The 24,847-nt window shown below is 35.3% G+C and overlaps 1 protein-coding gene and 1 non-coding gene across 3 annotated transcripts in view; both read left to right on the top strand.

The window, feature by feature from the left end:
- Positions 1 to 24,707, top strand: part of TRIM23 (tripartite motif containing 23) — a 31,416-nt gene extending 6,709 nt beyond the window's left edge. The window contains exons 3-11 of one of the 2 annotated variants that reach the window (XM_041766790.1): positions 593 to 714; positions 4,613 to 4,717; positions 5,710 to 5,892; positions 8,970 to 9,185; positions 12,835 to 12,969; positions 16,565 to 16,694; positions 17,219 to 17,329; positions 20,261 to 20,385; positions 22,422 to 24,707. In XM_041766790.1, coding sequence (XP_041622724.1) covers positions 593 to 714; positions 4,613 to 4,717; positions 5,710 to 5,892; positions 8,970 to 9,185; positions 12,835 to 12,969; positions 16,565 to 16,694; positions 17,219 to 17,329; positions 20,261 to 20,385; positions 22,422 to 22,601 — 1,307 coding nt within the window. In that variant the 3' untranslated portion in view covers positions 22,602 to 24,707. Of the gene's footprint in view, positions 1 to 592; positions 715 to 4,438; positions 4,718 to 5,709; positions 5,893 to 8,969; positions 9,186 to 12,834; positions 12,970 to 16,564; positions 16,695 to 17,218; positions 17,330 to 20,260; positions 20,386 to 22,421 lie in introns of both variants that reach the window. The other variant, XM_041766789.1, reaches the window with a different exon arrangement.
- Positions 7,666 to 7,775, top strand: LOC121498339. The gene has a single exon (XR_005989724.1). It is a non-coding gene; the product is annotated as a U6 spliceosomal RNA (small nuclear RNA).
- Positions 24,708 to 24,847: the final 140 nt, after the last annotated feature.

The raw sequence follows: 24,847 nt of genomic DNA, 5'->3' as shown, positions 1-24,847 counted from the left end.
TATTTTAGGTTAAGTGTATGTTTCTTACAGTGGTTTTCAGACATGAATCATAGCTTATTTGTAGTTATAAAATCAGTTTAATTGGCTGTGAGCATGATTTTTAAAAGAAGAAATAGAACAAAAATGTGGGTGTGTTGCACACTGTAAGGGTGAATATTGGTGTGTGAAACTCTTGTTTCAGATGTATATATACACATATTTAAAAAAATTATTGATATATATATAAATAAACGTATGCTATTCTGTGTTGTAATTGAAAATATGTTTCTTACTGAAAGTTGATATAAAAAATATTTTAAAGCCTTTGGTTTAATATATGTAGTAAAAATCAATGATAGGATTTATAGAGTTAAATGATAGAAAAATAGTAGAACTTTAAATATGTTTCTACTTGCAATGCTAAGGAATTGTTTTTTAAAGAGAATTTTAGCAAGACAATAGTTCTAACATAAAAAGATAATGAGGAAATTTGAATTTTGAAAATTTAGATATTAACGATTAAAATATATGACAAATTACTATTGAGGTATAGTAAAGGTAAAATTATTAATAGTCCATTTTGTTAGATTTAGTTGTTATTTTTATATTCTAGGAGATTCAGGTGTTTGGGGATTGAAAAAAAACTTTGCTTTATTGGAGCTTTTGGAACGACTGCAGAATGGACATATTGGTCAATATGGAGCTGCAGAAGAAGCCATTGGAATATCTGGAGAGGTACTGATAGAACATGTGAAATATTTATTATGAGTATGAATTTTTTCTTTTAATTTAAAATCTTTGCATTAAAAGCACAATCTTACCTCACTTGCTCCAGCAGATAGGATTCCGGAAACACAACTTTTCATTATATTACAGGTTTATAGGCAGCAATATTTCCAGCTAAATAGCAATTCTCTGAAAATACTATACCCAAAGTATGTTTTATATATAAACTTATCTCCTTATTATAATTCAGTTCTACCCAAGGATAAAGTCAAAGAGTAAGAAGGTTATGGAATGGTAAGAATAAGGTGTAAGCTACATTAAACCAAGGATGCAAAAGTGAATCAACAGTAAATAGTACAGCACAAAGAAAGAGGAACTCCTTGAAAAAGGCCATTTAATGTAGAGGCCAAATGCTTTAAAAATAGCAGTAGCTCCTGAGGGAATTATTACTATTAAATATCTTCATGAAAAGTTTAAATTGTGTGTAAGTATACTCTCTTTATCCAACAGGCTGATCGTCCAGTAAATATTAGAATGAAGCTCATTAACACAGGTTAAAATTCATTTTTATTTTTATTTATTTTTATTTTTTAAATTTAGTATGCTCCATGCCCAATGTGGGGCTTGAACTCATGACCCTGAGATCAAGAGTTGCGTGCTCTAGAGTGAGCCAGCCAGGCGCCCCTTAAAATACATTTTTAATGCTTGAAGGATTGTCGCCATAGCTCATATATTGTACTAGATATAATAGTTGTAGTAAATAACAGTTAGTGATTTTGGTGATCAACTTTAAAACCATAGGTTCAGTATCAAGGAAAAAGAGTCATTGATTTCTACCTCTTTTTTATTAGGTCATGATTTCTTTTTTTTTTTTTTTTTTTAATTTTTATTCATTTATGATAGTCAGAGAGACAGAGAGAGAGGCAGAGACACAGGCAGAGGGAGAAGCAGGCTCCATGCACCGGGAGCCCGACGTGGGATCTGATCCCGGGTCTCCAGGATCGCGCCCTGAGCCAAAGGCAAGCGCCAAACCACTGCGCCACCCAGGGATCCCTAGGTCATGATTTCTTTATGTAAAGTGATTCACTGAAGTGAATTTCAGACTGGAACACTTTTTTTTTTCTTTAAAGAGTTTATTTAAATTCAAGTTAGTTAACATGTAGTATAGTATTAGTTTCAGGGTTAAATTTAGTGATTCATCAGTTGCGTGTAACACCCAGTGCTCGTATATCATTGCCCTCCTTAATGTTTATCACCCACTTACCCCATTCCCTAATCCACCTTCCCTCCAGCAACCCTCAGGTTGTTCCTGTAGTTAAGCATCTCTTATGGTTTGCCTTCGTCTCTGTTTTTATTTTAATGTCTTTTTCCTTCCCTTCCCCTATGTTCATCTTTTTCTGTTTGTTAGATTCCACACACGAGTGAAATCATTGGTCTTTGTGTGACTGATTTATTTTGCTTAGCATAATACCCTCTGGTTCCATCCACAATTTTGCAGATTTCATTCTTTTTATGGCTAATATTCCATTGTATCTATATATACATATTTGTTCATCTGTTAATGGACTTTTGGACTCTTTGTATATTTTGGCTATTGTGGATAGTGCTGCTACAAACATTGGGGTGCATGTGCCCCTTTGAATCACTATTTTTGTATCCTTTGGATAAATACCTAGTAGTGTAATTGCTGAGTTGTAGAGTAGTTCTGTTTTTTTTTTTAACTTTTCGAGGAAGCTTCATACTGTTTTCCAGAGTGGCTGCTTTGGTTTGCATTCCTACCCTCAAAGCAAAGGGTTTTCCTTTCCCTGCATCCTCCCCAACATCTGTTATTTTCTGAGTTGTTACTTTTAGCCATTCTAACTGATGTGAGGTGGCATTTCATTATGGCTTTGATCTGTATTTCTCTGATGCTGAGTGATGTTGAACAGTTTTTCATGTGACTGTTTACTCTTTATATATATATATCTTCTTTTGAGAAATGTCTGTTCCTGTCTTCCACCACTTCTTAACTGGATTTTTTTATTTTGGGGGTATTGATTTTGGTAAGTTCTTTATAGATTTTGGATACTAGCCCTTTATCTATGTGTCATTTGCAAATACCTTCTCCTATTCTGTAGGTTGCCTTTTAGTTTTGTTGACTGGTTCCTTTGCTTTGTAGAAGCTCTTTTTATCTTGATGAAGTCCCAAAGGTTCATTTTTGCTTTTGTTTCCCTTGCCCCTGCAGATGTGTCTAGTAAGAATTTGCTGTGGTTGAGATCCCAGAGGTTGCTTCCATTCTCTTCTAGGATTTTGATAGATTCCTGTCTCACATTTAGGTATTTAATCCATTTTGAATTTAATTTTGTGGATGGTGTAAGAAAACGGTCCAGTTTCATTCTTCTGTATGTGGCTGTCCAGTTTTCCCAACACCATTCGTTGAAGGGACTGTGTTTTTTCCATTGGCTATTCTCTCCTGCTTTGTTGAAGATTAGTTGACCACAGAGTTGTGGGGAGCACTGTTTTCTAAAATTTTTGTAGTTCTTTCATGTGCTATATCTTTATCTTTCAAAAGACATTAGAATATTGTCTAATATTGACCTTGTAAATTATTTTTCATGTCTGGAAAACAGAAGACATGAATTTTTAGTTTTATGTGTATGTGTTTCTCAAAATTGCAAGTAAAAAATGTTTACCTTTGAGTTCATTTCTTAATTTACTTTTTAAAATTTATTTATTTTTAAAATTATTTTATTTTTTTTTCATTTCTTAATTTAATGTGATACTAAATGACACCATTGATATATTTTCTAATTTTTATTTCTGGAACAATTTATTCCAAGTTTCTCCCTTTCCAGTTATGGTCCTTTATTAAGCATAAGTTTCAAAACATTCTTGATTATCTAACATGTAAAGTTTTTCAATTTGAATGCTTTTTAGTAATTCATGAAAATTAGAAATAATATTTAAAAGCTTATATACAACATAGATTTTATTTATTTTTTATTTGATTAACTCAGTGCTTTTTCAGCCAGGATTGTGCAGTGAGCTCGCCTGTGGAGTTAAAAAAAAAACAAAAAACAAAAAACAAAAAAACAGCTCAGGCTTCTAAGCCTATTGGAATAGGTATTCCCTAGGTTAGAGTCTGGGCATCTATATTTTTAAAAACTTTGTAGCTGATTCTTGTCTACACATCTTCTCAAAATAACATTTGGATTTCTCTTTTTTTCTATATATCTCTGTGTTAAGTAGTATTTAAAGCAGTGTCAGGGGTACCTGGCTATCTCAGTAGAGCATGGAACTCTTGACCTCAGGGTTTTAAGTTTGAGCCCCACTTTGGGTGTAGACATTACTTAAAAATAAAATCTTAAAAAAAAAATAAAGCAGTGGGGATATATTTGTTATCAGTTTTTTTTAGTCCTAAAAAGATTTCCAGCCTTTATTGTTCAATATCTTTTATATAAAATTAAAGGACTCCATGGAAGATATCTTTACACTGTGTATCTCTGAGAACAGTTTTATTTTGGCCTCAAATTCATAGCATATATTGATAATCAATTTTGGAAATAGCTTATCACTTTCCTATAGAAATGAATACTTTCTTAGATGAATTGTAAATGACCTTTTTACTTAATTACCAATATTTCATATATAAAGCTTGGTCAGTCAAAAAAGATTATGGGCTTTTATATTTTAAAATTTGTCATGTTCCAGTGATTGAGGTTCAGTTTGAAGACATTAATTTTTTGTTTATTAGAGCATCATTCGTTGCGATGAAGATGAAGCTCACGTTGCGTCTGTATATTGCACTGTATGTGCAACTCATTTGTGCTCAGAGTGTTCTCAAGTTACTCATTCTACAAAGACATTAGCAAAACACAGACGAGTACCTCTAGCTGATAAACCTCATGAGAAAACCATGTGCTCTCAGCATCAGGTACATGCCATTGAGTTTGTTTGCTTGGAAGAAGGCTGTCAAACTAGCCCACTTATGTGCTGTGTCTGCAAAGAATATGGAAAACACCAAGGTCACAAGGTATGAATATAATTAGACTGGATGACTCTATCTAGTTTACCAGCCTGCCATTTGTTTCCATTGATCTGGTTCTTTATGCCAAGTAGGGATTGAAGAAGAGTTCAGTGATGAATGAATTGAGTTTGGTAGCATGAAAAGAAATGAAAGATTTAATTTCTGAATGTCATAACAAAAATTTCAGAGAGGCTTTATGATTTTTTGTTCACTAAAAAATAGCTTTCCAGAAGGAAACAAAATTTCTATGTGTGCATGTTTTTATAATGTACTGGATTGTGTTGATAATATTTATGTCTGTTGATGAACTGATGTTTATGGTAAAATTATAAAGTGAGTCTCTTGGATTCTTTTTTTTTTTAAGGGAGGGAGGGAAGGAGAGGGAGAGGGTGGATGGGTAGGGAGAGAGAATATCTTTTTTAAGATTTATTTATTTTAGAGAAAGAAAGGGAACATGGTGGGGGGAGGGACTGAGGAAGAGGGGGAGAGAAACTTTAGCAGACTGCTGAGCACAGAGCCAGATGTGGCGCTCCATCCATGACTCTGAGATCACAACCTGCGATGCAACCAAGAGTCAGAGGCTTAACCCACTCTGCTACCCGCAATCTTAAGTGGGTTTCATGCCCAGTATGGAGCCTGATGGGGGCAAGGATATGGGGCTGGAACTCACAAACCTGAGATCTCACAAACCTGAGCTGAAATCTAGAGTTGGATGCTTAACCAACTGAGCCATGCAGGTGCCCCATCTTGGACTATTATTTAACAATAAATGGATTCCCAAATTCTAAATTATTTCTTTGAAGGATAAATAGTTTTGGGGTGAAGGTAAATTAGTATTTGTTATCTTGTGCTTTTTATATATGTGTTATAAAAGCCACTTGTGGTTGATGCTTCTCTATCTCTCTTTTTTTTTTTTTTATCATTGGAGTGATTTAAATAGCATTTTATGTCATTAGTCATTACTGTGAGTTCTTTTCTATAATTTTGTTGCACTTTAGCATTCAGTATTGGAACCAGAAGCTAATCAGATCCGAGCATCAATTTTAGATATGGCTCATTGCATACGGACCTTCACTGAGGAAATTTCAGATTATTCCAGAAAATTAGTTGGAATCGTTCAGCACATTGAAGGAGGAGAACAAATAGTAGAAGATGGAATTGGAATGGCTCACACAGAACATGTAAGGACTTTTTTTCTTCTTTCTTTATATTTTTACCCTTTTTACCTCTAACCTTTTATTTTCTTATTGAGCAATTACATTGTGCTAGTACTGCACTAGTCACTGAAAATAAGTTTTTTAAAAAGTCTAAGTCTTCATGGAATTTATTATAGTCTGTTGTAGAAAAAAGACAGTTTCAAGTGTGGCAACTTTTTTTTGTGGCTGAAGTATAGGATGCCTTGGCATAAGAAGAACATTAATTTGCTGAGTCAGGGAAGGCTTCCTAGAATACAGGGTACCAAACTGAGACTTGAAGAATATGTAGTCAGTGAGAAAAGTAGGGTGGGAGTGAGTTGTCCCACTGAGGAAAGAGTATGTTAAATGCCTGGAAGTGAGAATTGGACGTAGTATTGAACTCTGTTCAGTCCACTTGGAACTTTGAGTATTGGATGGGGCCTGGCGAGAAAAAATGTTGAGAGTGAAGGGCCAAATCATGCAGGATCTTGTTAGCCACGTTAAAGAGTTTAGACTTTATAACAAGGGTAGTGATGAGTAGTTGAAAAATTAGCATAGGAATAAAATAATCAGATTTGTATTAAGAAAGGTAGCTCTTCAATGTGGAAAATGAATTGGAAGCAGGGAGACCTATTAACAGGAAGCTGCTGAAATTATCTGATTGAGAAATGTTTATGGCCTTTAATACTACAGTAGTGAGAATGGAGAGAAGTAGATGGGCATGAGATTTTAAAGTAGTGGAATGGGTAGGTCTTAGTGATTGATAATATTGATTGTATAAGTAACTTGAAGGGTCTGGCATGTTGCCTAGATTTTTATCTTGCCCAAGTGAGTGGATGGTGATTTCATGCACTAGTGGGGGAGGAGGAAGAATTTGGAGAGGGGTAATAGGGCCAAGGTAATAATTTAATTAAGGTATTGAATTTCTTAGATCTGTGAAATAATGGGGATGATACCCTCCAGTGAATTGAAGAGTAAGTGGGTGTTGGGAAGTGAGTGTGTTTAACTTTTAAGAAATTTAGCTGTAAAGAGAAGGAAGGAACTAAAGAGATAGTTACAGACTGGCTTTTTAAAATTGAGTTGTGCAGGAGAAAGGAATATTTTCAGATGGGAATATTCAGGGACATACAAAATGCAATGTTTTTCTTTGGTAATCAAACAAATTTAAAGCTAAATCATTGGGGGATAATTCTAGTACTGCTTTGTCAAATATAGTAGTCATTACCCACATATGGCTATTTAAGTTTAAATTAAAGATCAGATAAAATACAAAGTTTGGTTTTTAGTTTCACAGGTTGCATTTCAAGTATATTCAAGTAAGTATAGCTAGTGGCTACCATATTAGACCACGCAGACACAGAATGTATCCATCCTCACAGAAGGCTCTATTGAACACTTTGTGCTAGAATGGAAATATTTTATTCATTCATTCAATCAACATTTCCTGAACACAAAAGTTTTAAACACTCTTTTAGCACTGTTCTAGCTAAGGAGACACTGCTATGTAAGTCAGAAAGCTCTGCCTTTTCAGTTTACATTCTAATACGGGAAAGGGGTCAAAATAGGTTAGATGCTTTGGAGAAAAACAAGAAAAAGGGAGAGTGTGCTTTTATATGGGGTGTTCGTGGATAGACTTCCTGAAAAAGGGACATTGAGCAAAGAGGTAAAGCAGAAGAGAAAGGGAACCATGCTAATATTTGGGGGAAAAGCATTCCAGGCAAAGGGAAGAGCAAGTGCAAAGGCCCTGAAGTACCTGCTGCACTTAAGAAACAGTGTGGAGTGCTCACTTCAGCAGCACATATACTGAAATTGGAATGATACAGCAAAGGTCATTAACATGGTGCCAGTGTGAGGATCATTAAGAAATTTACGAAGTGTTCCATATTTTTAAGGATTAAGAGGTACAGACTTCCAGTTATAAAATAAATAAATCACAAATAAAAGCATAGCATAGGGAAGAATATAGTCAGTCAAATTGTAATAATTTTGTATGATGACAGGTGGTGACTATACTTAATTGTGGTGAGCACTGAGTAATGTGTAGAATTGTCGGATCAATAGGTTGTACATCTGGAACTAATATAACATTGTATGTCAGCTATAGTTTGATAAAAACAAAACAACTGTGGGGAGGCTAAATGCAACTAGAGTAGAGTGACAGAGGAGAGTGCAACAGGAGTTGAGATCAGAAAGGGTCTTCTTGGGTACTTGCTCTTCTTTCTGTCAGGAATGCTCTTCAAGATACTAATGTGGGGGCAGCCCTGGTGGCTCAGCGGTTCAGCGCCTCCTACAGCCTAGGGCGTGATCCTGGAGACCTCCCTCTGCCTGTGTCTCTGCCTGTCTCTGTGTGTGTGTGTCTCTCATGAATAAATAAATAAAATCTTTAAAAAAAAAAAACTAATGTGGTTTTCTTTCTTACCTTCCTCAGGTCTTTGCTCAGACGTTGCTTTCTCAGGGTGTCTGTCCTTGAACACCCCACATAAAGAATTTTGGCATTTACTCTGAGTGGAATAGGAAACCATTCAAGAATTATAGGCAAAAGAATAATTATGTTTCTGACTTAACATTTTAGAAGGATCGAATCTGGCTGCTGGGTGGAGTATAAATACACTGTAGAGAGCAGGAGTAGATCTAGTGAGACCAATTGGAAGACTATTGTAATAAGTGAAAGATGATACTGTCATAGATCAGGTTGGAGAGGTGGAGGTGGTGAGGCTTGGTCAGATCTTGGTTATATTTTGAAGTCAGCAGAATTTTCTGGGGGGCTAGGCATGGAATATGAAAGAAGTATTAAGGGTGACTCCAGTGTTTTTATTTTGAACAATTTGGAGGGCATTGCCAGTTACTGAGATGGAGGAAACTAGGTTTAGCTGTGGGAGATTGGAGATTAGGTATTCCATTTTGCTTGAGATGTTGCTTAAACAGTTGGATACCCAAAGGCTGCGGTTAAGGAGAAAGATCAAGTGTGCCGATGGCAATTTTGGAATTTTTTAAGGATATACACAGTAAATTTTCATTAGTTCACATAAAAAAAAATCTTTGTTACAGTTAAAGATGCTTTAAATTAATTTTAATTTCCTTAGGTACCAGGTACTGCAGAGAATGCCCGGTCATGTGTCCGAGCTTATTTTTCTGATCTACATGAAACTTTGTGTCGTCAAGAAGAAATGGCTTTAAGTGTTGTTGATGCTCATGTTCGAGAAAAACTGATTTGGCTCAGGCAGCAACAAGAAGATATGACTATTTTATTGTCGCAGGTTTCAACAGCCTGTCTCCATTGTGAAAAGACTTTGCAACAGGTAGGTAGATTAAACATAGTTAGAACATACTTTAAGAAGGAGGATTTAAAAGGTTAAGCATATAATTACCACTAGTTCATTTTGTTAATAGCTATTTCCATATTATTATTATATGTTACTACATGCATTAATGTGGGGCAGAGGGAGAGAGAAACAGACTCCCCACTGAGCAGCGAGCCCAAAGTGTGGGGTTCAATCCCAGGCCCCAAGATCGTGACCTAAGCTGAAGGCAGACGTTTTAACAGACTGAGCCACCCAGGCATCCTATTCTATGCTTTTTGATGGTTGAGGTAGCATAAGAAGGTTGTTTTTCCCAATTTTCAAATGATATACTTTTAAAATAAATTAGGTTTAAATTAGGTTTAAGATTATCTTAGTAAAAATGTCAGTCTTACTCATTTCTGTTTGGATCTGCTCTTATGAGTGGGTAATGTAAAGGTATTTATTACCTAGGAATTTCCAATAAGCTGTAGTGTATCTCATCTTTATTGACATATTACTAGTAATTGTGTTGATTGCAAATCACTGTAGAGCTAAACTTATTACAGAGCCTTTTCTCTTAAATACCTAATTAGACTTATGTGAATGTGGCCAGCCTGTAATCACAACAGTCTTGATCTATTGTTTAGCCCTTATCACACTGAATTGTAATAATTGATGTATATGCCATTTATTAAGTTGTCTTTGAGCTTCAGTCCTATTCTTCTTTGCTCCGTGGTTTTGGGACTGGAGCTCTACAAACCACATATCTGCTTTGCCAGCTGGCTTCTTGTTGGTTTAGGTTCCACTAACAGGAAATTGGAGAGGAAGGCTGGAGGGTAGAGGTGGTTTCCTTGGGGTTCCCATTTGCTTTGGGTTCCTGTGAATTTCACTGCTCACATGAGGAGACCACTTTCCTTAGAGACCTGAGTTTAGATTTCATAGGGGCTTTCCTGTAAGTTTCTAAGTTTTAATAATCTATCCTACAGTTGCTTCCTCCATGATACCTCAGAGTTCTTTTTACCCTTTCAGTTACCTAGTCAATAACTACACCTAGTTAATGGTTCTTCATATTAAATTCTTTGAGTTCATGTAACTGGTATAGTTTTTTTTTCCTGATTTGGACTTGAATGATATAATATGCATTGTTTATCCTTCTAGATGTTGACTAGATGCATCTTATTTATCTTTATATCTGGATAGAAAAAGCTTAATAAACAGTTGTTCAGTTCATAATGAGTAATCAGCTACACAGCAAAATCAGAAATGGATTATCTTGATCTCATTTACTCGAATACTTCAAAGTATTTTTATATTTATTATGTTGCAAAGTATGCTCGTAGTTACTGATATATTTAGAAGTTTTTTTTTTTTTTTTTTTTTTATTTAGAAGTTTTTTAGAGTTTCTGAAGCATTTCATCAGAGTGACTGGTAATTGTTAATGATACGATATTATCTCACTGTGTTAATGCAAATGAAATTAGGGTCTTACAGTCATTCTTCATATTGACTTAAAATTTTTTTTAAGTTTTATTTATTTAAGTAATCTCTATACCCATTGTGACCCATCATGGGGCTCTAACTCACAACCCTGAGATCATGAGTCATATGTTCTTCCAGCTGAGCCAGGCAGGTGCCCCAACTTTTGTTTTGATTAATGGTCATAGAACTCTAACTCTAACCAGTATTCTTCAAAGTTCCTGCTACAGAGATAATTGAACAGACGCCTGGCTAGACCATGTACATGTTTATTACCAGTTTTGAGAACAAAGCTTAATTATCCTTCCCCTCCAAAAAAATGATGCATCATCTAAGTCCAAGGTATGATGCTAAGTGGTGACGATTTGTCTGTTCATTTAGCAAATATGTTTTGAGTGCCTACCATGTGCCAGGTACATTCTAAATATATGTGCTGTATTGGTAAAGAAAACAACAAAAAAAGCTATAATCTTGTGGAATTAGCATTCTAGCATGACAAAGATAAATTGTAAACTGTAATCATATCTAAATAAGTAGATTATATAACATGTTAAAAGTGGTAGGAACTAGGTACAAAAAAATGAGGGTCCAGCAGACTGCGTTCTTAGATAGTGTAAGCATCATTCAGAGAAGGTGAGATTTAGGGACGCCTGGGAGGCTCAGTGGTTGAGCATCTGCCTTTGGCTCAGGGCATGATCCCGGGGTCCTGAGATCGAGTCATGCATCAGGCACCCTACATGGAGCCTGCTTCTCCCTCTGCTTATGTCTCTGCCTCTCTCTGTGTCTCTAATAAATAAATAAATAATCTTAAAAAAAAAAGAGAGAAGATGAAATTTGAGCAAAGCTTTGAAAAGGAAGAAGGTGAAGGAATTTGTTCAAGCCCTAATGTGGGGAAGAATAATCTAGCTGAGGAAAGGATTAGAATAGAAACCCTAGGACACCATGCCTGGTGTATTTGAGGAACAGCAAAAAGAGACCACTGTGGCTGGAATAGAGTAAGTGAAGAAAAGGGTAATGGAAGCTGAAATTGGAAGTAATAGGGAATTATCTGTAAGGAAGGCTTTCTGAGTCACTGGAAGGACGGACTTTAGCTTTTATTGATTGAAATGGAGAAGTCATTGTGAAATTTTGACAAGAATGACTTTGATGTATAAAAAAAGATTGAAGGAGGGTCAGGATGGAAGGAAGGAGTTAAAAGAAAGGAGGAGTTTGGAGACTTCTGTAGAATTCCACATGAGAAAGAATAGTGGCTTAGCTTGTGGGAGTGAAAAGTGTCCAGATTCTGGACATTCAGTGGGATTCATTTGTTTGTAGGGCATGAGAGAGTAGAAGGCAAGAATTGCAGGGTTTTTGTTCTGAGCAACTGGGGCAACATGCAAATAATAAGCAAAGTTTATTAATTCATAATCAGCTAATGTAAGTATGCAACAGTGAGCAAAAACTGTAAACACCATTGCTCTCGTGGCACTTACATATTATTGGGAGATCTCTGTCTTACGAAGAATATATTGGTACGTGTGTAGAATTATCTCTGGAATATTTGAGAAACTAGAAAGTGCTTGACTTTGAAGAGAGCCTGGGGATCTAGAGGGGAAGGGAGACTTTTCAATTTCACCTTTAGTCAGTTTTTTTTAAAGCCAAGTGATATGTGAGATCACTTTAAAAAGTAGAACATACATACAGAAGTGTGTGCATACGTGTTCAGCTTGCTGAATTTTCAGACTGGACATTACCATGTAACCAGCACCCAGATTAAGTAACAGAACACTAGCAGCACCCCTAGAAACCCCTCAGACTCCCTTCTAGTAACTACCTGAGGATAAACTATACCTTGACTTCTAATGCATACCTTATTTTTGTCTCTTTTGGTAATTAATAAAGGAATCTTCATGTATGAAGTCTTCATGTCATTTCTTCTTTTACTTGACATTATGTTTGTGAAATTCATATCAGGTATAACTGTGGCTCATTCTCATTGTGTTATAGTGTTGCCTTTCTGAATACACCACAATTTATCCATTCTTCTCTTGAAAGAATTCTCTTAAATTATCTGTTAATGCCCAATTATTATCCTAGTCAAATTTACATTTTAGCTAACTTTGAATACTGTTAAATGAATTATTCTTGATTTTTGGTGGTCTTTTTTCCTTATCTGTGTAAAAGTTTACAAGAAAACTATTCTCTTTTCTAGGATGATTGTAGAGTTGTTTTGGCAAAACAAGAAATTACAAGGTTACTGGAAACATTGCAAAAACAGCAGCAGCAGTTTACAGAGGTTGCAGATCACATTCAGTTGGATGCTAGTATCCCTGTCACTTTTACAAAGGTAATCACTTTACTTCATTTTTAGGTATCATTTCTAATAAGTCATAATTGTTTTATGTTCCATGATAATCAGCTTGGAGAGACAACTAAGAAATTCATAGTTTAAAAAAAAAAAAAAAAACTTTCATCAGTGCATAATAGAAAGTGGTATAATGAATCTCCATGTACCATCACCCACTTTAACAATTAAAAACTTTTTATTTCATCTGTCATTTTCCCCATTCCCCTTTCTTCCTGAAGTCTCTCAGGTTATTTTGGAATAAATGTCAACGTATCATTTCATCTATGAAATATTTTTGTGTGTGTTTGTGAAAGGTAAGGACTGTTTTAAAAAACATAACCAAAATATTGTTAAAAACCTAGAAAATTTAATAATGAATCTCTAATGTTAACATGATCGTTACTTAGATTTCCTAGATGGCTAAAAAAAGTTTTTGTTTCTGGAAACAGAATCCAACCAAATAAGGCTTATGCTTGCTGTTTGGTTGGTATATTTTAGTCTCCTTTAAAATGGATAGCCTCGAGTGCCTGGGTGGCTCAGTTGGTTAAGCATCTGCCTTCAGCTCAGGTCATGATCCCAGGGTCCTGGGATGGAGCCTGTTGTTGGGGAGTCTGCTTCTCCCTCTCCTCCTGTCTCTCCCCACTGTTTGTGCTTACTTTTACTCTCTCTTGTTCTCTCTTTCAAATAAATAAAATCTAAAAAAAAAAAAAAAAAAAAAAAGTGAATTGCTCCTAATTTAAAAGGTTCATTTGTTTCGTTTTACTTTCCCTTTTTAGGGTCTATTTTTTGGAACTAAGTCTTATTTTATAATAATGTGAAACACTTTTATGGTCCGTAGTCAAATCTATAAAGCAGGGTTCATTTAGAGAAGTCTAGTTCTATCCACTTGTCTTTCTCTTTCTGTGGAAAATCATCAAGAATTTTTTCTTAGTTTTTTTCATCAGTTAGAAATAGAAATACATTTATATATTTGTATGTATGCTCATCACATTAAAGGTAGAAGACAGGGATGCCTGGGTGGCTCAGCAGTTGAGTGTCTGCCTTTGGCCCAGGGTGTGATCCTGGAGTCCCGAGATCGAGTCCCGCATTGGGCTCCCCACATGGAGCCTGCCTCTCCCTCTGCCTGTGTCTCTGCCTCTCTCTCACTCTCTCTCTCTGTGTCTCTCATGAATAAATAAATAAATCTTTAAAAAAAAAGGTAGAAAACATTACATATTTCTTTTCCTTGTTCTTTTCACAGAAGTGTACATCCTAGAGATTATTCCATAGCAGTATTCAGTGACATTTTTTATAGCTTCAAGATACTTTATTGTGCAGATAATACCACATTTGTGTGTGTGTGTGTGTGTGTGAGAGAGAGATAAAAAACATAAAAATTACCATCTTAACCTTTTTTTTTTTTGAAAGAGAGAGCAAGTGGAGAGGGTGGAGATGGTGGAGAGTGGCACAGGAAGAGAGAAAATCTCACAGTCTCCATGCTCAGCATGGGGGGAGCCCGATGCATGGCTCAGAACCCTGAGATCATGACCTTTCTGTTTCTTTGTATTTGAGTACTCTAAATACCTCATATAAGTGGAGCCAAAGAGCATTTGTCTTTTTGTGACTGGCTGATCTCAATTAGCATGGCCTCAGAGTTCACCCATGTCGTGGCATGGGACACAATTCTCTTTGTTTTAAGGCTAAATAATATTGCATTGTTTGTATATACCATATTTTGTTTATGCATTCATTCATTGATGGACATTGGGTTGCTTCCACATCTTGGCTGTTATGAATAGTGTGGCTGTGGACATGGGTGTACACATATTTCTCTGAGACCTTGTCTTCATTTCTTTTGCATATATATCTGGAAGTGAGATTACTGGATATGGTAGTTCTATTTTTAATTTTTTGAGGAAAAAATTATGTTGTTTTCCATAGTTGTACCAAATTGTAATTCCCACCCACAGTGTACAAGGATTGCAATTTCTCGACATTTTCATCAACACATGTTAATTTTGTTTTGTTTTAGATAGTAGCCATCCTGATGGGTGTGAGGTTGGTATTTCATTGTGGGTTTGATTTGCATTTCTCTCTGATGATTAATGAAGTTGAGCATCTTTTCATATGCTTAATGGCCAGTTTATATCTTTTTGGGAGACATTTTGTATAAGTCCTTTGCCTGTTTTTAATTGAGTAACTTGATTTTTTGTTGTTGTTGAGTTGTAGGAGTTCTTATATATTTTGGATAAGAATCCATTCTTAGATATATAATTTGCAAATACTTTGTTCCATTTGGTAGGTTGCTTTTTCATTTTGTTGATTGTATCCTTTGATTCATAAAAGTTTAAGATTGATATGGTCCCATCTGTCTACTTTTGCTTTTGTCGACTATGTTTTTGGTGTCATAACCAAAAAAAATCAAAGCCAAATCCACTGTCATGAAGATTTGCACTGTGTTTTCTTCTAAGGGTTTTATAGTTCTGGGTCTCATTTTGGAACTTTTATCCATATATTTAAAATCCAAGTATTTATAATTATATACTTTACAAATCTATCCTTTTATCGTTATATAATCACCTTTTTATAACGATCTTTTGTCTCCTGTGACAATTTCGTATTTATTTTAAAATTTTTATTTATTTATTCATGAGAGACAGAGAGAGAGAGAGAGAGAGAGAGGCAGAGACACAGGCAGAGGGAGAAGCAGGCTCCATGCGGGGAGCCCAACCCAGGACTTGATTCTGGTTCTCCAGGATCACACCCTGGGCTGAAGGTGGCACTGAACTGCTGAGCCACCGCCGGGCTGCCCGACAGTTTCTTATTTAAAGTCTATTTTGTTTAATAATAGGATAACCACCCGTGCTCTCTTTTGAGTATGATTTACATGGAGTATCTTTTTCTTTTCCTTCACTTTCAGCCTTCTTGTGTCCTTAAATATGAAGTAAGTCACTTATAGACAGACAGCATATTGTTAGATCTTGGTTGTTTTTTCAATCCATTTAGTCAAACTGTGTCTTTTCCTTTGGGAGTTAAATCCATTTATATTTCAAGTAATTATTAATAGGTAAAGACTTATATTATCATTCTGTTCATTGTTTTTTGTATATCTTATAGCTTCTTTGTCCTTCCTTTTCTCTTACTGCCTTCTTCTGTGTGTTAGTGATTTTTTATAGTGTCATCATTTGATTCACCTCTCATTTCCTTTTGTGTATATTCTGTGGATTTTATGTGTTTACTATTGTTATTACAGAGAACAATCTCATTTTAACATTCTATTTGAAAGTGATAACAATTTAACTTCTTTTTCATATAAACCTTCTTTTATAGCTCCATTCCCCATACTTTATGTGATTGATGTCACAGATTACACCTTTGTACATTATATACCGGTTACCAAGGCTTATATAATTTTTTAAATGTTTGTTATTTCAGTTTTCTCAGGATAGATTCATGCAACAAAATTATAATAATACAGGTTGTTATTTGTTCGTGTAATCAGAAGAATGAATAGGAGATGAAATAATTGACAAGGGTATTATAAATAAAAGTATAAATGCTAATACTTTTTAACTCCATATCAAAATAAGAGGATTTAAATTTTTAAAAATTACAGGACAATAGAGTTCACATTGGACCAAAAATGGAAATTCGAGTTGTTACGTTAGGATTAGATGGTGCTGGAAAAACTACTATTTTGTTTAAGTTAAAACAGGATGAATTCATGCAGCCTATTCCAACAATTGGTAAGTATGAGTACTGCTTTTTACTTTAATGGATGCTTTATAGACAAACTGTAGCTTACAGCTGAGTTCTTGGGGGTCTTACTTTATGCCAGTATGGCATTGTGGTGGGCTCTTTACTGGCTCTAAGACATTAGCATGTCTGAGAAAAACAATGCAAGATTCAGTGGCTGTGGTATTGAAATGTAGATGGTAGGATATTAAGAAGTAACAGTATTTGTGGGATAGTTGGAAGGATTAAAGGGTGGTGAGGGTTAGGGGAAAGGAGTGGTAGTAGTGCAGAGCTGTTAGGTATTTGAGTTTCAGGATCTAAAGATCCTGGTGGAGGTATAGAGGGCTAACAGCTGTTAAAGGTATATATTCCCCATATGTGTTTATTAAGACTGGAGTTGGTTGGGCTGCAGTAGATATTGCTGTAAGAAGATAATTTGTATTATCACAATTATAAATAGTGGGTCGCCTATGTTTGGTGTGTTACTCATTATAAATATAAGTTCAGTATTAAAGTAACTTTTTTTTGAAAACAGGTTTTAATGTGGAAACTGTAGAGTATAAAAATCTAAAGTTCACTATTTGGGATGTAGGTGGAAAACACAAATTAAGACCATTGTGGAAACATTATTACCTCAATACTCAAGGTAAGAGTCAAAATGGTATCTTAATTTTTCAGAATTTTAGGATGCCAGTTTTCCTAGGAAAGGAATTAACTAGTGAAGCTTATTTTATTAAAAAAAGTTAAGGTGGAAAGAGTGGGATCTGTACTTAGGTTTATTTCATGAAAAAAGTCATAATTATAGCTTAAAACCTACTTACCTTTTATACCTAGGCAGTTAAGAGTACATACCGCCTGCTGCTCTTAACAATTAAAGTACGCTAGTAGTATTCATAAGAGTGTGATCACTGCCTATACTGTGATATAGAGTAGAATTCTTGGTGTGTTTCTGCTGCTCTCTTCAATTCAGTTAAACATTTTCCTCATTACAATCTCTCAAAAGCTCCATTCCTTCATTTCCATTCACAGTTATTTGTTTTCTGCAGAAGAACCTGCGGTGGTTTACTTTTGGCCAAACTGTGTTTTATCACATATTTCACCTAACATTTATTAATATTTGGGCCTCATTCTATGCTTTTGCTTATACCAAACAAAAAACTAATGTTCATGCCACCTGTTTTATATATATTCATACTTTCCACCTAAAAGAAAAACTTGGGATTTTTTTTTTTTTTTATGATAGTCACAGAAAGAGAGAGAGAGAGGCAGAGACACAGGCAGAGGGAGAAGCAGGCTCCATGCACCAGGAGCCCGACGTGGGATTCGATCCCGGGTCTCCAGGATCGCGCCCTGGGCCAAAGGCAGGCGCCAAACCGCTGCGTCACCCAGGGATCCCAAAACTTGGGATTTTTGATATTGAATTTAGTATAAGCCATTGATTAATAAGGGAAAAAATGGGATTTTGAACATGAGGAATGATTGAAAAGTCAGAATGTTTAGCTATCATAAGGTACCTGGAAAGATTCCAAAAGAGAATCAATTCAGGAGGTACTTGTGAAATTTCTGCTATGTGTTTTGAGTATAGTATATGTGGAAAGTGCTGTGCTAGGCACCAAAAGAGATACTTTGCAGAGATAAAGGTGGTGATTTATTTAGACTATTTTTTGGAAAAGGAAGTAGTAATCAAAGAACAAGTAGCATCATAGGCCATGAAAGAAGCCTTAACAAATTCAGAAAGATCGGGGGATCCCTGGGTGGTTCAGCGGTTTTGCACCTGCCTTCGGCCCAGGGTGTGATCCTGGAGTCCCGGGATCAAGTCCCACATTGAGCTCCGTGCATGGAGCCTGCTTCTCCCTCTGCCTGTGTCTCTGCCTCTCTCTGTCTCTCTCCTCTCTCTCTCTGTCTCTCATGAATAAATAAATAAATCTTTAAAAAAATTTCAAAAAGATCAATGTATCTTCTCTTTACCTTTTTTAAAAAATATTTATGTCCTTAGAGAGTGTGAAAGGCAGAGGGGCACAGAGAGGGAGAAGGAAAGAATGAATCTCAAAGAGACTCCCTATGGAGCCCTACGTGGGGCTCAACCCCATGATCCTGAGATCATGACCTGAATGAAAAATCAAGAGTCAGACGCCTAAGCAGCTGTGCTACCCAGGAGCCCCTCAATGCATCTTTTCTGACCACAATGCTATGAAACTAGAAGTCATCCACAAGAAAAAATACGGAGAGACCACAAATATGTGGTGGCTAAATAACATGTTATTAAATAATTAAGGGGTCGGGCAGCCCTGGTGGTGCAGCGGTTTGGCGCCTCCTGCAGCCTGGGGTGTGATCCTGGAGACCTGGGATCGAGTCCCATATCAGGCTTCCTGCATGGAGCCTGCTTCTCCCTCTGCCTGTGTCTCTGCCTTTCTCTCTCTCTCTCTGAATAAATAAGTAAATCTTAAAAATAATAATAATAATAATAATTACGGGGTCAACCTGAAAAATCAAAGAAGAAATCAAAAAGTACATGGAAATAAGTGAAAATGAAAGCACATGGTTCAAAACCTTTGGGACGCAGAAAAAGCTGTTTTAAGGGGGAATTTTATAGCAATACAGCCTACCTCAAGAAGCATGAAAAATTCAAACAACCTAGCCTACACCTTAAAAGAGCTAGAAAAAGAACAAACATAGCCTAACCAGTAGACAGAAGAAAATAATAAAGATTAGAGCAGAAGAAGGAACCCTCTTGCACTGCTGGTGGGAATGCAAACTGGTGCAGCCACTCTGGAAAACAGTACGGAGTTTCCTCAAAAAGTTAAATTTAGAACTACTGTATGAACCAGCAATTGGACTACTAGGTATTTACCCAAAGAATATAGAAACACTAATTCAAAGGGATATATGCACTCTGATGTTGATAGTATCATTATCAACAATAGCCAAGTTATGGAGAGCTCAAGTGTCCATTGATTGATGAATGGGTAAAGAATTGGTGGTATACATATACAATGGAATATCACTTAGCCATAAAAAAGAATGAAATCTTGCCATTTGCAATGACTTGGATGGAGCTAGAGAATATAATAAGTGAAATAAGTCAGAGAAAGACAAATACTATATGGTTCCACTCATGTGGACTTTAAGAAACAAATAGGCAAAGAGGAAAAAAAGAAGAACGAGAAAGATGCTCTTAAACTGATAGGTACCGTAGAGGAGATAATGGTGGGGATTAAGAAGTGCATTTGTTACAATGAGCATCGGATGATTAGAATAAAAAGCATTATTTGGGAAATCATGAGAGGTATATCCCCATTAATTAGGAGAAAAATGCCCATATACACAGCACTTTGGTTTGGTGGAGGAAATGTTTTAAATCCTGTTATAGATGGGAAAATGAAGAAGGTCGAAAAGTTAGGTGAACTACATGAGGTCATACTGTTAAGTACTGCTAGGCCCTCTTGTAGGCAGCCTTTCTGTGAAAAACATAGTAGATACTAGACTAAGCATAATACAGTAAGGAGAGCATTAAAATATTTGGTCCATTTACTGAGAGTTAACAGATGACTAATTTAGTTTTTTTTTTTTCCCCTAGCCGTTGTATTTGTTGTTGATAGCAGTCATAGAGACAGAGTTAGTGAAGCACATAGTGAACTTGCAAAGTTGTTAACGGAAAAAGAACTTCGAGATGCTTTGCTCCTGATTTTTGCTAACAAACAGGTAACACGTATTTCTGAATTTGGTAGTTTTGTTTATTCTACGTTACAAGGTAACTGGAAAGATTTCAAAACAGGTGATTCAGTAGATACTTATGAAATTTCTGTTGAGTATTTTATAAATAAAATATATATGCAAAGTGCTATACTTGGTACCTTGGAGTATATGGGAAAGAAAGAAATTGATGCTTACCAGAAACTCCTATATATGTATGTGAACGTGTAAGTGACTGTGTATGAGATTCTAATACATAGAAAACTGGCAAGTCACTTCAGTAATATTAACATGTTATGGGAAATTAGTTCTAAAGGTGGCATCTTGTAAAAGATTTATAAAAAGTGGGATTTGAGTTGAAATTATGGATAGTTCATATGTGAAGGAAAGAACGCCATAGGCAGAGAAAATAAAAGCATAAATAGGGAGCATCAGCAAATCTATATGTAAAGGGCAAATAGAGGATGACGAAAATCTAGAATAACAAATAAGGTCCAGACTGAGAAATTTAGGTTTTATTCTGTGACAGGAAAACCATCAAAAGGTTTTTGGACTGCATTTTACGACCATAGTCTGGGGGTAGAATACAGAATTAGGGGGAAGGGACTAGAGACAGGCATACACAGTAAATCGCTGCAGTAATTCAAGTGAGAGAGTTAGCAAGATCCTCAATTAAAGGAATAGAAGGGTGGAAGCAGATTGGAAAGAGTTTATGAACGTAGATTTGTTAGAATTCTGTGTCTGAATGGGGAGGGTAAAAGACACGGGGAAGCTGCAGATTCCTAGATCTGAGCCTATGCTTCTAGGAGGATGACAAGTGCAGTAGAGGAGCTAACATGTCATAAAAAGGAAGGGTAGGATGGCGAAGTTTTCCTCATAAAAAATAAAAGGCGAACTACTAAGAGCAGATACACTTTGCCTTACTTATTGAAAAAGACACGTAAATAAGGCAAAGTGAATCCCACTTTTCATCGTTAAAGATAAAAATGTTCATAATCTTCAGACTCACATATACTGTTGGTGTGGTTATTAGAGACATTTTCTTGGAGGGCAGTTGGGCAGTACCATACCTATCAAAATTTTAGATGCATATACCTGTACCCTGCAATTTTACCTCTAGGAAAGTATTCTACAAATATCCTAAAGTTATCCTACAGATAATGGTGCAAATGAACGTGGGTAAAAATGTTACATATGTATATGTATGTATTTGTAATAGCACATAAATAGGAGTTCAGTCTAAATATTAAGAATAGGACTGGTTGGGCAGCCCGGGTGGCACAGCGGTTTAGCGCTGCCTTCAGCTCAGGGTGTGATCCTGGAGACCTGGGATCGAGTCCCACATCGGGTCCCTGCATGGAGCCTGCTTCTCCCTCTGCCTGTGTCTCTGCCTCTCTGTCTCTCTCTGTGTCTCTCAGGAATAATAAATAAAATCTTAAAAAGAAAAAAAAAAAGAATAGGACTGGTTAAGAAAATTAATGTAGCACCTACACCCAGGAATGTAATTCGGATGTTAAAAATAATGCTGAAGGTCTACTTGTCCAGATAATGGAAAGATAATTATCTTCAAGATGTATTCAGTAAAAAATTTTAAAAAACTAAAGGATGTTTATTTGCATGAATGTGCATGGAAATTATCTGGACAAATATATAAAAAATCGTAACTGGTGGTTGCTTCTAGGAAGTAGGGGTGTTCGGGGGTACTTGGAGTGGGAATTTAGTAACTTCATTTTATAAATTCTATGTATGAGCCATTTTTGTGATACAGATGTGTTAACCTTTTTAAGTCAATGCCTTATGACTCAGGCAGTATCTTTCATTCAGGCTGCATTGCCTTTATTGATTTCACTGTGATGTTATTCTTACAGACTATATTATAAATGGTCTTAATCACAACCCTACTTTTCTATTAATTACAGAATAGTTACTGAAAGGTGAATTTAGGTTTTAACTTTAGGCTTTTGTTAGAATGGTACCAACAGAATTCTATATAAATAATTTTGATGAGTGGATTATAAAAAATTTGTTATGTATATATCTTTCAGGATGTTGCTGGAGCTCTGTCAGTAGAAGAAATCACTGAACTTCTCAGTCTGCATAAATTGTGCTGTGGCCGTAGCTGGTATATTCAGGGCTGTGATGCTCGAAGTGGTATGGGACTATATGAAGGGTTAGATTGGCTCTCAAGGCATCTTGTGGCTGCTGGAGTATTGGATGTTGCTTGATTTTAAATGCAGCAGTTCTTCAAAGTTTTGTGGTTAAGAGTTACTTTGCACATAATATAAGAAATTCTGCATCTCAAAGTTAATTTAGGATGTATACTTAAAAGGACTTTGGTTGGGGAATTCAGTACAATATTGCTTTTTAAAAAGTTACTCTGTAGTAAAATTTAAATATTTGAGCAGATTAAAATTGCATTAAATAGGGACTTAGTGAATATACATTTTTTTAAAAACATAAATTTGTTATTTTTTTCACATTATATCAGAACCATATACTGGGAAAGAAGTAGTGAGAGAAAGGGTAAGGTGAAGATTTATTCTTTCAGTGAAAAAGGAATAGCCAACTGAGTGCCTAATGGAACCTCTGTGTGAAGCAGTGAAACATAGCTTCTCTTTTATCTTACCTTTTCACTGGATTTGGCAGTATTTAGTAACAAAGCAGCAGTGATTTAATGAAAGAATCCAGACTGTATCTTTGGGTAGTAGGATTACTTCTATGTTTATTATAACAGAACACCTTTAATGCTAAGAACTATAAGCTGCAGAAAATTAATATTTTATAATGTTTTATTAAAACTTTCTCTAAGCCCTTTTGTATAAAACTCAAGTGAGTCATATGACATGTTATCTAACTAGGTATGACTGTCAGATTAGTATTAAACTGAAGAATAATAATAAAACTGTGAAAGTCAGTTATGTTGTAGTTAATCTTCACTTATGAAAGACCCATTTCCAGGGTTGAACCTAGATATATATTATTTCCTAGGTCACAGCTCTAAATTGGTCCTTCTATTTTCAACACATTTAAATTAGTTTCTTTTTAAAATAATATTGCATCCTTAGTGGGAACGATTATAGGGTAAAATGTAGTAAGTTACACATAGAACCAGGGTTGTTGGCTTTACATAAAAAAAAAAAAAATAGAGATCTAAGTAGAAAACTACATTTACCTTAAGAGAAGTCATTTAAGCAGTGGAGAATTAGTTACTTTAATAGCTTTCCCAAAATAAGTGCATTTATCTTGACAATAAAATGTTATCAAGGCTCTTCATGATAAGGCCTTGAAAAGTTAGTTGAGAAAGAATGTGTCTAAGGAAATGTTCAGAAAGTTTACATCACCTTTATTATGCAGTGTTGTAAAAGTTAAATTTTGTGCTTTTTACTGTTTTTCATTTTTTAAGGATACTCATTATGGCAGTACGATTTATATTTAAACATAGCTAGATTCAGTTTTATTATTTTTTTTAAAGGCTTTTCATCTTTTAGGATGAAGTTGAGTCCTAAGTCTTATTAGTTGAACTGCTAGGAGAGGTCCCTCTTTGGTGGCACTGTTTTTGGTTCAGTCTCTTCAAATGTACTTTTGTTCAAAATAAACAACAAAACTTTTTAGAAAACAAAGCATTAGAAAGAAGTCCATCAGTGTTATGGGCAGTGTGTAAATAAGTAAATATTTCATCCTTTATTTTTCAAGTAAAAGTCATGCTGTTACAAGTGTAATTTGTGCATATAAGTAACACTTATGAATTAAATTATTTAATATTTGATTACAATAACTGTGAAAAATAAAAAAATGTGTTAACATTTGCCTGTGAGCCCTTGACCTGCTTTCTCTACTAGGTAATTGAAAAAGAAAATCTAACACTAAAATGTAAAGTTGTTTTCCTTGTAAATTACTAAGTTTGTTTCACCAATTTTGGTAAACTTTGTAATTCACATTCTTAGGATATTACTAAACACAATGTAAAAATTGTGCTTAGGCTTGATTATAATGTACATAACAGTGTTTGTGTGTGATTTTTTTTTTAAGAAATATTTTTCTCAGGCCCTTACTACTATTTATGGTTGTATTCTTTCCCTAATCATTGGTTAAGATTTTGCTAGTTCCCTCTGAGAAATGTCAAACTTAATAATGAGAGAGATGTCTTAAATACAGTCTATTAGGATTTGCCTTCTAGCTCTGAATTTCTGTATTAAGCTAAATATTATTGTATGGTTTATGTAAAGCAGGTTTACAAGTGTGTAGCCCTGGTCTGTAATATCGGAATGCTTTATTATCACCAGAAGCCATTATTTGCATTACATATAGACAGCAATAAAATGTTAAAATCATTTTAAGGAAGTCTTATCATTATTCTATAAGTTCTGTTTCATGTACCATCTATCTACTAGTATAATTAGTAACCACCTAAAGTCCTATTTATGCTGTGGTTATGAGAAAGGAAACAAAATGGGGTAGGGATTGACTTCCA

Source organism: Vulpes lagopus, chromosome 8 (assembly GCF_018345385.1).
Source record: "Vulpes lagopus strain Blue_001 chromosome 8, ASM1834538v1, whole genome shotgun sequence".
Classification (NCBI taxonomy): Eukaryota; Metazoa; Chordata; class Mammalia; order Carnivora; family Canidae; genus Vulpes; species Vulpes lagopus.
The sequence above is the reverse complement of the archived record's forward strand: the minus strand, read 5'-3'. Positions and strand labels throughout refer to the sequence as shown.